Consider the following 14,470-nt stretch of genomic DNA (forward strand, 5'->3'; position numbering starts at 1 on the left):
AATGGTCTCCCTCTCTGCTACAATTCCAATCTTTCAATAGTTTGTCAACTGCTCCACCAGAGAAAATAAAAAGCTGGATTCACTTTCTTTCTTTTTTTTTAATCTGAACTATATAACTGGAATAACTTTATCCTATTTTTCTTCAAAAATTTAATTTTAGAAATTGCAGGACTGAAACTCTGATCCTTTTTTTTGGTCACATTTGTGGAAAAATGAAGAGTCACAAATGTTAAACACAACGGTGCATTCTGTATTTCTACTCGAATGTGAACAGCCAGGTTGTAATATGGCGTGTCTGCTTCCTCTCACTGTCCAAAAAGTTGCACTTTAGGTTAATTGAGGATTCTAAATTGAACTTTTAACATCTCAAACTGAATGACATTATTGGTTTCTGTCTTGAAAAGTTTCCGTCCAGAACCAGTGCATAGATCTGTTAAAAGTGCTGTTTATATGACAGCTTAGAATCTTGTTGTCATAATGTACACTCCCACACTGATATGCACTCTTGAATGTGTGGGCTCACCTAGCCTTGCAGCAAGTCCGAGCAGCCATTTCACATCCTCGGTGTAAGGTGGGCTTCGTGAGAAGTTGTTGGGATGGTCGTTGTGAGCCCTCCTGCCCAGCATCTCCAACGCCAGCATGCCTTCACAAAAAACAACAATAGATATATTACTATTATCTGTTCAGTTAACCTACTGCACTACCTGTACACTAGTTCAAATTAAAATGTAATCATGACATTCCTCACCAACTCTGTAGGCAGAATGCAGGTAGTGCAGGCCCTGTTGGCTGATTGGCTGGCTGTGCTGCTCATCTTCTACTGGGAAGGGAGTGCTGACCAATGAGGCAGGCTGGGAGGAGACGGAGGGCAGAGATGCACCTTGTATGGCCTGGATGGTAGGGCCGGAGTGGACAGTGCCCACTGTAACACATGACAGATAGACACAGTATTTTACATTACACTAAAACACTCAGCAGTGTGCATACAATTACAAAGAGCTGTCAGCATAACACACAACACAATCCTGACCTGCCACAGTGGTGCTCAGGGGTAGGCCTGTCTCTGTGTGGTAGGGATGGACAGCGATCTGAGTCATAGATGGTACAGGAACACCAGGGAAGGTGACAGCTGTGGCTGTCAGAGGCGCCTGGGGGCCAGTGGCCACTGAGAATGGGTACTGGGCACCAATAAAGGCTGGGTGCATTCCCTGAGGACACAGACATACATAAACGCCAGATTAGCCCAAGCAACCAGTGCTCACACTAACAACCACCAAAAATAAGTATACAGCTCACACAACAAGTAACAGATATGAAGAGGAATCTGGATGTGGAAGATGAGAAAGCTAGTAAGGGTGTAGCTGTTACCATGGCGATAGAAGCCACCATATACAATTCTGAAAGTGCACTGTAAGTTTTGAATAGATGAATAATACATGTGTACCGTGCAACAAAGTTTGCAAACCCTGACTTTTCACACATTTTACGGCTTCAGTCTAAGCTTACATTGGACTCAGTAAAATGTATGTCAATTCATTTGGAAAAGAATTACCAAGTAAAAACTAGTTGTTAGTGTCTTATTTTGGATGACTAAACTACTCTGAATAAAGTACTTTAACACTTGGTTTGACCTCCTTTGGTAGCAATAACAGCAGCAAGTCTTCTTGAAAATGACCCTACAAGCATGGTGCAGCCTTATATTTCTGACTTTCAGCCTTTTGGCCAAAATCATTCAATGTTTTCACAAAAATCAGCCATGCGCCATATAATCTGGTGCTCTTTATGTGTGCACCGGATTCCAAAATCTGTCATGGATACCGCCATTTTGAATTTACAGTGGGGAGCGCCGAGCATTAATCCCCCACTCACCGCTCTCCCTTCGCGCCGCTCACCGCCACGTTCACTTTTGCCGCGCCTCTTCGCTCTGTACATTGGAAATGAATGGCAACTGGCCACTTCGCCCGCTTTGTTCGGTGTGAATCCAGGGCCAGGCGGATCCCAGCCATTCACTCTGAATGGGGCGAAGATTGTCTGGAGCTCGTACTTAGCGATTGAATCGTGTCATCATTAATGCTTTTGCCCATGTCCCAGTGAGTGCCTGTTCTTCAGTCTGAGATGGATGATGCAGACCGACGTGCAGTTTATAAGTTTATAAGTGTAAAAAAGACCGATGATGTTGTCCTTGACCGTCAGACCATTTCAGACATACATACATTACGTGTGCTGGCAGCGATAAACCAATCAGAGAACATTAGGTAATACGTACGCCTTATGATCAGGTGAGCCTTATGTATGAGTTAAGTTCAGAAATGGACCCCGTAATTGAGGGTGCGCTTTATAATCAGGTGAGCCTTTTAGTGCACGGTAATTGTAATACAATCAGAATGCAATCAAATCCAATTAATTTAATTAAAAATGAGTCCAACTGATACAGAGCAAATTAAAAATGTATCCTAGCTAAGGAAACCAACAGATTGCACCGAAACTTGTCTTCAGTCCAATCTCCCGTCCTGAGCACCTTTGGCTTTTTGCATGTTTCTCTGGTTTTGTTATACATACACAATATGCAAAGAAACAAAAAGATGAAAACATGCAGGAGATGTAATGTAATTCATTACACATCTCACTGCCTTTCTTGATTTTGAAAATCAGTAAGACTAAACAGCCATATCTTCCTCTCAGCATCAATGCAAAGCCTTGTGTCAGTTCAGCTTCTTCAACAAAAGGATTTTATGCTTCTTCGTGACTCTAGAGTAGACCAATAAATTCTAAACTGTTTTGTTGGACAAAAAAAGATGTTGGAGGATTTCAACAGGGGCCATGTAAGGTTAAATTATGCATTATAATGGGACCTGTGTTACACAGTAGTTCAATTCTAATGATTCCAGATGCTACACATTGGTTGTAATCAGGGATGCCGAAAAGGGAGGAAAAAGGAGAATGATTTCTAGGGGCCCATGATTAAGAGGGGCCCAGAGAGGCCCTAATTAAATTATAATACAGACAAAAAAATAATATGACACTAAGTTATTAACTAACTTATAATCACAAATATATTTACAATGTTTTGTTTTGTTTTGTTTACATGTTCTAGAAATCAGAAGATTAATAGTCTCATATATGTAGTTTTTCAAATCCAATGCCTCCACCTTTAAGTAAAACAAAATGGTGGGAGGCCACCTGAAACAGTGACTATGCTGTTACAAATAGTTATATGATAGGAAACACTATATAACTTATGTATGTCACGTTAACTCTACAGAGCCAGATCCAGGATCCTCTTCAAGTTTGTCAGGGAGGAATGTGGAAGTGGAGGAAGAGGTGGAAGAGGGTACAGATTCAGAGGATGATCCAAGTGAGAGCGCAGAAACACACGCGAGAGTGAGGACGTTGAAAATCAAGCTGAAGATGTTGAAAGGGATTCAGATGAGGAGGATGGACTAAATGAGAGCGCAGAAAGACTCAGAAAGACGGCAGAGAGGCAGGATATGCAAAATCAAGCTGATGTTGAGGTATTTGAAAGGGAAGAAGATAATCTTCTGACAGATGACCCTGGCTTGTGGCCAGCAGATTTTACTGATCAGGATAGGGAGAAGACAGTAAGGAAATTGGCCATGAGAGAAAAAGAAGTAGAAACACAAGTTAATGACAACTTGAAGTATCAGTGTTGCAGCAAATAAATGGATCTAAATTCATTCCATTGTATTCAGAGTGTTCAGTGCTTACCTACCTGTCAACTGTCATGTTTTTCTTTTTTCACAAATAAGGGAATGACAGACATCAAAATGCATAGTTTTATGTAAAATATCACCACCTTCACTAGCCTCCTGGCCCCCCTGGTTGTAATGGTGCACCTGCCACGTAGTCTGCCATGTCTGCCTATGTGTTCCATCATTCTGCATTACATATACTTGTGTGTGCAGAGCAAATTGTGCTGTATGAATGAATTTGCCTTTATCACCTCCCACTGTGCAACAGATGTTTGAACAGGTTGCCGATGACCTGGAAGACTAAGTCAGCACAGTTCAATGTACTCGTATATTAATGACATTTGGTCATTTGTTTTTTTTCTTCAAACACTTGCTCTTGTCAGAGACAAATGCCGTCTGGATGTCTTAATGTCCCTTCTGCACTTTATTGAGGAAAATGTATGGGTTAAATTTATTATCTTATTATTAGCAGGTGTAAAATACTAAGCAAGATAACGTGACCTCACATGGCTTCACTTGGTGTTTGGGGAAAAGATTGTTTCACTGATGATGGGTAGGCCAGTAGCCAACAGTTATTACGACTGCAAAGTTGACAGGTCATTGTTAAAAGAAATACTTAATTCCTTATCAAATGTACATGTTAATCCGTTGGCCTGTATTGCTGTTTATCTAATTGTCAGACACAAAGGCAGACTGTGAAAATTACCCTGGCATTTCCCTCCTGGAAAATTGGAAAAGCCCTATCTCTGGTTTTTAGCTAAAAGAATGAACCCCCTGTCAGAAAACATTCTCTCCAAGTCTTAGATTCTGCCCAAACAGAGGTATTACAAGACATGACTTTCATTGCTCACCAATTCCAAGAAAAATGCTGGGAACAAAATCAAACACTAAAATATATGACCTTCATAGACCTCACCAAATTTGACTCTGTGGCTGGTTTCGGTGAAAAATACATATGGATACAGAGACTGCTACGTGATAACATGTCAGCAACAGTGCTTAGTGACAGTGGAGATGAGACAGAACCCTTTAGGATTCACACTGGGGTCAAGCAGGGCTTTGTAATTGCACCTACACCTTTCAATTTTTTCACCACCATCCTCCATCTCACAGCTAAACATTGATCCAAAGTATTTACAGAATGAACGGGCAAAATTCAAACATCAATAGATTTAGGACTAAAGGTTGATCTACCAACATATCTATTATGGAGCAGTATGCTGATGATGAAGCCCTTTCAGAAGAGGACCTACAATGCACTCTGGATGGATATGCCAAAGCATACAAGCAGCTCAGTTTGGTCATCAACATAAAGAAGACCCAAATCCTTCATCAGCCACCACCCACCTGTCCAACCCCCAAAGATCTACACTGTCAAGAACAAACAGGAAAATGTGGGCCACTTTATATACCATGGCAGCCTCCTAATATTGATGATGAAATACACCACCACCTTAGCTGTCCCAGTGGGGCCTTCTCAAGAATCACGACAAAGGTCTTTGAATACCACAACTTCCAAGAGAGGACTAAAATTCTGGTCTACAAAGCTGTGATGCTGCCTACCCTCCTGTATGGATCCAAAGCCTGGACAACATACAGCAGGCACTTGAGGCATTTCACCAGAAGTGTCCCAGGAAAACCCTCAGGATCAGCTAGGGGGAGAGATGCACAAACACCAGTGTCCTGGAGCATTCTGGCATCCCTACCATCACTGCCACTATTGCCCAACACCAGCTCAGATGGATTGGCCGTGCCTAACCCTTGCATCACACTAATAGTTACACAGTAGTTCCTTAGTTCTTTAAACTCGTTTACATGACGTTTCACAAAAAGAGGAACTAATGTTTCTGTAATGAGTGATGAATGACCTGTTATTTCTTAATGCTAACTCAGTGTTTGACAACAGAGTTGATCCGAAAAAAAAACAGAAATGTGGCAGTTAATATTTCACAGTTAATTATGAACTAATTGTTACTCACTGATTCAGCATCATAGTATCTCCCACATGGTTCTCAAGTAAATCATTCTGAATTATTAGGATGGGACTTTTGAACGACGCAGTAGTTATCAGGTCATTACAAATATGTTCCTAACTTATTCTTATTCCTAAGCTTTTTTGTGTTTTTTGCATTTTGAAAAAGTCTGCTGCCTTTCAGTAAATGGTAAATGGACTGTGCTCATATAACACTATTATAGTCCAGCTCAAAGCACTTTTACACTACAAGCCTCACTCACTCACTCACTCACTCGCTCGCTCGCTCGCTCGCACGCACGCACGCACGCACGCACGCACGCACATCACAATAAAGATAATACATTCTGACCTGTGGATATGAAGCCCCAGACACAGGAAAAACTGTGGGTCGAGGGATGTGCTGCAGAGGGTGTCCAAGGTATTGTGGGGTGCAGACGGTGGGAAGATGGGCCTGGATGGTGGTGTAGGGGTGGAGTCCCTGACTGTGGGGATGAGCCATAGCCTGTCCAGGTAAAGCGTGGGACTGATAAATCGTGGAACCCACAGAGATAACAGGTACAACAGCTGCTGCTGTGACTGAGGCTGTCACTGCTGCCACCCCTGGAGACTCCATGTTGGCTCCGCTGTCAAGGACACCACAGCTGGAATCTGGAGGCCTCCGGCCTGAACCTCCATTGGCCCCACAGCGCCCAGAGATTTCTCGTTGCTGGCCTGAGCCCCCGCCAACTGACTGCTCATACAGCCAGTACCACTGATGAGCCACTTCAAACAAAACCTCAGGGTACACACCTCCGCCTTTGGCTGCTTCTTCTACTGCCATGCAGGCCTTCTCCAGCATCACATTGTCCTGGAGGTAAAAAGATAAGGACGGGGGGTTAGGGAAATGAGTGGTAAAGATGTATGATGAGTAAAGAAGAAGATAGTATTTACTTTTTCAATTCAATAAATTATGTTTTATCCCTTCCACTGTTTTTCTTGTGTAACAGAATTCAGAAAGCTTAACAAGCCATGCTATGCCAGGGATTCCCATCTCACATTACTGAGTGTGATTTTAAAAGTCATGTAGAAAGATGGTATGCCTATGACTTGGTTTATGGTGACAAATGTAACCCAAAAGGTCATTTTAGCATAATTCATCAACATTTGGGGTATGCTTCCGCAATAACCTCTAATATACATTAGAGGTTTATTTTTCTACTCATTTTCACTGTAAAAAAAAAACAAAAAAACAGCACATAATTAATTAGATAATAACTCATTTGTATAATTATAAATACAATTTCAGATTTGTAAAACAAGCTTACGTTACGTGTAAATTTATCTTTCTAATTTATCTTTCTAATGAAGTTGCTGCTAAAACAAGTCACTTAAATTGTTTCCTTCTCCTAGAAGTAGCACGTTTATCCTCGGTGTCTGAGGTCTACAACATACCCTGTAAGAAAAATGTGAGCTCTGTTCACTCAGCCTTCAGTGGAGCACCTTTGGTAAAATTAGATTGAGTACAAGGGTAGTAAATGGTAAATGGACTTGTACTTGTATAGCTTTTCTAGTCTAACTGACCACTCAAAGCGCTTCACTACTCACACACACTCATACAGCACGTCTTAAGATGCTTAACTACGTGCTTTTTCTAATCATTCATACACACATTCATACCCCAATGATACACTGGGAGGCAACGTGGGGTTCAGTGTCTTCGCTTCGACATGTAGCCCGGGGAAGCCAGAGTCGAACCACCGACCTTCCGATTGGTGGAAGGACTGCTCTTCCTCCTGAGCTACAGCCGCTCCACAGTCGCCTCGTAGTGTGTTCCCCTCGATGCCAATCAGAAGCAGAGCTGATAAATACCTGCAGCAACGACAGAGTCATTTGAAATGGGACTGAATAAAGATTAAACCCTTTCCCATTCCACTCTTTAGATGTTAGGGAGCGTTTAAAATGGGTACCATCATTACCTTTCCTGTCTCCAAGTCTGCCTACTTTAACAATAAAGTAGTGAGTAAGTAATGAGTTCACAGGTGACAGTATTCTCTTAATTTTTGTTTTTTTAAACTCTAAAGACAAAAACTACTTCTAAAAATGTGTGATTAAAAAGTAGTATTTTTAAAACCAATTGCTAGCATATTTACACCTCCTGAACTCTTCAATTGTGATAAGAAACTCTCAGCTACACTTGTCATGATTAGTGAAACAGAACACTAAAAAAATGAGGAGGCATTCAGAACATACTTTTGTTTTGTTGTGAAAAGTTAAGTACCATATAAAACTGGTTTCTAGGACTGCCTTCTTTCACCTTCGTAATATTGCTAAAATCAGGAACATCCTGTCTCAGGGTGATGCAGAGAAACTAGTTCGTGCATTTGTTACTTCAAGACTGGTCTACTGTAATTCCTTATTATTGGGCTGTCCCACATATTCTCTGAAAAGCCTCCAGCTGATCCAAAATGCTGCAGCCAGAGTTCTGATGAGAACTAACAGGAGAGATCATGTTTCTCCAGTTTTAGCTTCTCTTCATTGGCTCCCTGTTAAATTCAGAATAGAATTTAAGATTCTTCTCCTCACATATAAAGATCTTAATGACCGAGCTCCATCATATCTTAAAGATCTCATAGTTGGATATTTCCCCAACAGAGCACTTTGCTCTCAGGCTGCAGGTTTCCTTGTGGTTCCCAGAGTTTCTAAAAGTAGAATGGGAGGCAGAGCCTTCAGTTATCAGGCCCCTCTCTGTGGAACCAGCTGCCAGTTTGGCTTCAGGAAGCAGACACCCTCTCTACCTTTAAGATCAGGCTGAAACTTTCCTTTCTGATAAAGCTTATAGTTAGGGATGGCTCAGGTGACCCTGGAACATCCCATAGTTCTGCTGCTATAGGCTTAGACTGCTGGGGGAGCTCCCATGATGCACCTCTCCTCCCTCCATGTACATATGACATCATTGTTGTCATTAACTTGTGTTTCTCTCTCTCAGCAGGTGTCTCTGGCCTAGGGTTACGGTGTTTGTTGTCCCCTCTTTCCTGTCCTCTCAGCCCCCAGCTGGTCCAGGAAGATGGACCCTTCCTGGTTCTGGTTCGGATGGACTCTCTTCCTGTTTAAAGGGAGTTTTTCGCTCCACAGTCGCCTCATGCAGCTCAGGACGGGGGATTGGATTCAGAAGAGGTTTTGGTGCAATATGTTGGTTTCCTAACCATGGCTACTTATTTTTTAATTGGTTCTTTCTGAATTGGACTAATTTGGAATTTAATGAACTGCATTTGATTGGATTATGATTGTATTGCAATTAATTGTATTTCATTTAGCTGCATCTCACACGCTTGTTGTGATTTGGTGCAATAGAAATAAAATAAAAGTGAACTGAATCAAATAGTGTTTAGGATAAACTGAAGTTAACTCACATTAACTAGACACACAGAGAACTGCACATGTTTTTCATTCAGTCTGCTATCCAAGGACATGTAAGGTGTTCTTCTACACAGCCCATCCCACAGTACCTGCTCTTTGCACTGCACCAAGGCTCTCTGGATTTCATTAGGGTTCAGGGCATGAGCATGAGGCAGACAGCTAAGAGCCAGCTCTGCTGCTGCTCGAACCATGTTGGGGTCCCTGGCCCGTGATGCTCGGTCTGCCAGGGATGCCACCTCTGGGGGAGTGAGATGACCGTCCCAGCACTCAACCAAAATGTTGAGTGCAGCGCTGCCGATCTCCATGGCTTGGCCTGAGAGAAGAAGAGAGTGTGAAAACAGAAAGCAATACTTAACAATATAACTAGATTTAAATTTGGCTCTTAATCTGGCAGAGGATTTCCCTCTCACACAGATATCCTTACCAGTGATCCAGGACACGTGAGATGAGTAGGTCCTGGACAGCCAGTTGGGAGAGACAAAGTTGTGGAGGCCAAGAGCATACAGCCCAATCTCAAAGGCACAGAGATGCAGGTTTCTATGGGGCCCCTGGTGACCGCCACTGGCTGAGGGCTGGGTGAAAATGGAGGTGGAGGAGTTTCCTCCAGCTTTGATAAGCACAGTCTTGGCCAATTCAAAGTAAAAATGGGCTGCTGCCTCTGATGGCTGGTTGGGCACATGTGGAGCGTGACACTCTGGACGTCGCCCTTTGTACCTGAACGGAGAAAAATGAATAAACTGTTAACTATAAGTCATCTAGGGCTGCAACGACTCCTCGAGTAACTTGATTACAAGAAATGATAAAGGAATTTCCTCTGCCTCGAAAGAAATGGTCTTTGACCAGTAAGTAGCAGTTAAAACCCAACAGATAATAGAAAACAAATGTATGTTTTGAAAAATAACCAAAGTTTATTATTTATCTATTTTTTTCATTTAAAAAGGCCAATTAAAAATGCACATAATAAAATAATGAAAATACTATTCAATACCCACGAAATGTGAAGGGATGCTGTTGTAGCTCTTTGTTGGGCTGTGCATGAGCTCACTATGGTTGTACAGCTCCTGTTGTAACATGGAATCAAACTCTGCACTTTAGCAGTCCTCTCCTGTGGTCATAGTTGCCAAGTCCACTTATTATAAGCGACTTTGGGGCTTGTCAATCTCGTTAGTGGCTGGGTTTTTGGGCTTGTTTTCTAAAGTGTAGTCGCTTAGTTGGGATTGCTTTGCTGCCTCTCTCCCAGCTCTCCAGTGTCCACAACAACGAGACACACAAACACTACAACATGATAGTTTGTCCTTTTCCATGACCCGTCCACAACCCCTTTTCCTTGTAATTGCCCACACCCACACTCTCATGCAGAGTGAGTGACGATGAGCGGGAAAAGGGGGAAAAATATGAAAGGATTATAGTAAAGAGTGGGAGAAAGACTTCAACTCTGTAAATGTGAGATAGGTGCTCATCAGGCTGATTTAATACTGCTGGAACAGAAAAGCACAAAAAACTCTGCTCCTTCCTCGTCCAAGAGGCTTACAGAGATTGGTTTCATATCCTCAAAACCAAATGCCAAGACAAGCAAATGAGTAAATGAGTAAAATCAGTTACGTAGCCTGCCAGTGCCACACATCAATCAGTTCTGTGGATAATCTAGGTGAACTAATTGGATCTGCCATCCTCAACTGACACAGAAATCAAAATGCACCCGACCAAATACACTGCATTAATAAATCATTCAGTTGCCCCGTGCAAGTCATTCAAAGTTTTTGTTTATTGTCAATTTGCTTTTATTTATGCCTAATATATATGTACTTTTCTTTTTTTCTTATCAAAGTTTTAAAAATTAAGTTATTCAAAGTGTTTATGAGGACTGTGTTTACTGTTAATTTACTGAAGATAAAAAGAAATGTTTATTTATACAGTTATCAAGAGGCCTCTCTTTACATGATGTGGCAGGTCAGCTGTTGGCCTGTTTTTGCCTTGTTTTGGGCTTGTTTTCTTGGAGCTTCTTTTTTGTTTCTATCCCGAGATCTGGCAACACTTCCTGAGAGTTTGCACGGAAAGTCTGGCGTTTCTCCATGTGGTGCCTCCGCACATTGTAATCTTTTAACACCGCCACGCACTCACTACATATTAAACACATCAGCTTTGCGTTTGAATGTGACGGTAAAATAAACAAGTATTTGTCCGTCCAGGCAGGGTTTAATCTACCGTTTTCGTTGTCAATTTTCCGTTTTGGGGTGGAAAAAGACATGCTTGCGGAACGTTAATTCTACTGGTACAAATTCAAAACACAAACGCAAAAAAGGATTTAATGTTGCTAGGTAACCCATTGTTACATTCATAGTCCGTACTACTGTAGGAATTTATTTTGTCAATGTAGAAATGTCTAAAGTCTTCTTATTTTTATATATTTATTCATTTATTCTGTCAGAACGATATGCTGGGCCACAGGGAAGTTGATTCAGGGCTGCCATTTGAAGAGCCCTGCGTTACAGGCTATGCACTTCCTGCAAAGGGGAAGAAGACGGAAGCAGGCTTTTAGTAACGTGTGTGGACAGTGTTGATGTACAGAGAATGTCAGACGCTGGGACCGAAAACAGAGAAAATGAGCAAATGCAGCAAAGCAAAAGTAATAAGAGGAAGAGACAGAAGATGTCGAAAGTGTGGGATCGTTTTGAATTAAAAATTAAGGACAACATCGTGGTGTGTGTACATTGCAAGATGGAGCTGGCGTATCATAACAGCACAACCTCAATGCTTTCTATTGTATATTTATAATTAGGCTTTAATTACGCAAAATTAAGTTTTATCTGATTAGCAAAATATTCGACAGCTGCAGCCCTAAAGTCACCAGTTAACCTAACATGCATGTTTTTGCACGGTGGGAGGAGGTACCCAGAGAGAACCCACGCATACACGGGGAGAACATGCAGACTCCACACAGAAAGGCCCCAGGTGGGGATCGGACCTGGAACCCTCAGCTGTGAGGTGACGCTGCTAACCACCACACCACAACAAACTGTAACACAGACAATAAAAGGAAGAGAATATTAACTGTGGCCAAAGGGGGATGTTGTTTGAAGGAGACATTTATGCCCCATTCAGAAGGTCACACTATGAGCTAATGTCAACCTGTTACTGACATTAATACTTTCTGTGTTCAGATATATTGCATCTTTACACAGCTGGATTCCAAATAAAGCTGCTCTCACCCACAGATTTCGCTGTTCCTGTTGTCAGATTGCAAAAAAACTCTAATATTGAGACTGAAGCGATACATTGGGAGTACAAGTTCCCCGCAGTCCTTTGGCATGCACTGCAAGGATTTTGCTCTGCACTGATAAAATCCTGGGGTTTTTAAGCACAGTCTCATTTGATAAAATCACTATTCACTTAAGTCTAAGCTGTGATTTTAGCTACATTTACGTGTACGGTGATCACTCATGGTACCCAGTAACGAGCTAAAGGAACTCCATCTCTTTTAAATATGTATTTCCTCTTTGATCCTAGTCATTCTGCTCTCATGGCTTCTTGTATCATGTCTGTGCAGATGATACCCAAATGTATCATTTCCACTCGACAACCCATGAAGCATAAGAAAAAACAGGTCAAATCTGACTTAGAATGCCACAGACCAAGGCTACCTCCCACCTATGCTACTGCAACACTTTTCTCGCAGGCCTCTGTGACTGCACAGTGACATCCTTAAAAAAGGTCCAGAAAACAGCAAGGCATCTGGTGTTTGATCAACCAAATAGGTCACATGTCACTCCTCTACTCTCTGACTTCCACTGGCTGCCCATGGCTGCCTGAATCAAATTCAAGCCCCTAATGCTGCCTACAGAATGACTCCTGGCTCTGCAGCAGCCGTTTAAACTCAGTCAAACAGGCTGATGCTCCTTCTGGACCTCTGTGGTCCTCTCAGGAACCTCGTCTGGTTCTTCCTCCAACAAGCCAGTCTCTGTCCAGACTGTTTTCATTTGATGTTTCAAGATGGTGGAAGCAGGGGCGCCCCTCTCTAATTTCAAGAACCACTGAAGACTCATCTCTTCAGAGAACACCTCGAACAACCCGACACATCTATTACCCTAACGCATACACAGACATTGTCCTCTGCACCTGTTCCACTGGGACTGATTCGTTCATATAGATTTATACTGACTTTGCTCTGAATGCAAAGAACAGACTTTCCTACTGCACTAAAGCTTAAATGTTGTTTTCTCATTAGTAAGTTGCTTTGGATAAAAGTGCCAGCTGAATGCCAGCACTATGGCTGGGTCAGAGAGCCTGACTGCTGCTGCTCACTTAGTTGACCACAATGCACACATACAGCAGATGGCGAGATCTTGTTCACACAGGGCAATATTGGTGACTCTCGTCTACAAAGTAGGAAAGGTTTGCCACAACATTTGTCACAATGCATAATTCAAGAAAAAAAAAGTTGCCAAGAGAGTCTCCAGTGACTGCTTCCCAATCACGTCTTGTGAGTGAAAAATACACACTTAGCTTGATAAGTGTCCATATCTGAGAGCTAGGTGTGCGCAGTCAGAGGAGTCTTTGCAAAAGTGGCAGGCAGAGATATGTGTGGGACGAGATCCCCATTCCCTTAATGACAAAGGTGAGTCACCTACCTATGAAATATTACATAAATCACAGATCAAAACAAATTTGAAAGTAAGTCTACAGGCACATATGCAAATTTTTTAGCTAATGCAATTCTAACTTTTTGTGCATATTTCAATCTGTTGTATGCACCTTGCAAACAATTTTTAAAGTAGAAGCCCTGATCGGGGGGGTTAATGCTTACCTGCTGGTGTCGGTACTCTTGGCTCTGGCCCCCCCACCTGCCCTGCGAGAGCCACTGGAGGAAGAGGAGCCCAGCGAGTCAGATGATGAACTACTGATGCTGTCACTGTCCTGGCCCCGCCCCCAAGATGCTGCCGCCCAGCCACCACGGAACGGCCTCCGGCTGAGGGTAGGAGAGCTGTCTGAGGTGGTCTCTGGAGCACTGCTGTCTATACTTGCCATGCCTGTCAAGACAACATGCACATCAAGAATGTTTTGTATTCCTAAAATATCCTGTTGTGCTTTACGTCTTTTCACTTCACACAGCACAGTCAGATGCAAAGACAAGTCCAGCTACACATTGCAGCCCGGACATTCAACTGGACCAACATCCTTATATGTGAACAGGAGGGGACGCAAGGTCACATGTAGTCTTAATGGACTGAATTTTCAGTATATTTCAAATCTGTGAATGAGAGCAGCTTTATTGGGAATTCAGCTGGATTAATATACACTTTACTGGTTTTACTGGAAGTTGCAGAAAGATGGAAGCATGAACAGAGGAGCTAGGACCATCTGAGTCCAGCTGAGTGTTGGGATTCAAACC

General features: G+C 42.4%; 1 protein-coding gene across 1 annotated transcript in view; it reads right to left on the reverse strand.

Moving 5' to 3' along the window:
* The window catches only part of zswim8 (zinc finger, SWIM-type containing 8), a 53,350-nt gene that overhangs the window by 5,598 nt on the left and 33,282 nt on the right, over nucleotides 1-14,470 (reverse strand). Inside the window, exons 18-24 of the mRNA XM_072391522.1 lie at nucleotides 13,886-14,108; nucleotides 9,506-9,795; nucleotides 9,171-9,394; nucleotides 6,035-6,532; nucleotides 1,031-1,208; nucleotides 749-922; nucleotides 524-643 (exon numbers count right to left, since the gene is read on the reverse strand). Coding sequence (XP_072247623.1) covers nucleotides 524-643; nucleotides 749-922; nucleotides 1,031-1,208; nucleotides 6,035-6,532; nucleotides 9,171-9,394; nucleotides 9,506-9,795; nucleotides 13,886-14,108 — 1,707 coding nt within the window. The remainder of the gene's footprint in view (nucleotides 1-523; nucleotides 644-748; nucleotides 923-1,030; nucleotides 1,209-6,034; nucleotides 6,533-9,170; nucleotides 9,395-9,505; nucleotides 9,796-13,885; nucleotides 14,109-14,470) is intronic.

The sequence above is a fragment of the Leuresthes tenuis genome, unplaced genomic scaffold (genome assembly GCF_036924035.1).
Source record: "Leuresthes tenuis unplaced genomic scaffold, fLeuTen1.0.hap1 SCAF_8, whole genome shotgun sequence".
Classification (NCBI taxonomy): domain Eukaryota; kingdom Metazoa; phylum Chordata; class Actinopteri; order Atheriniformes; family Atherinopsidae; genus Leuresthes; species Leuresthes tenuis.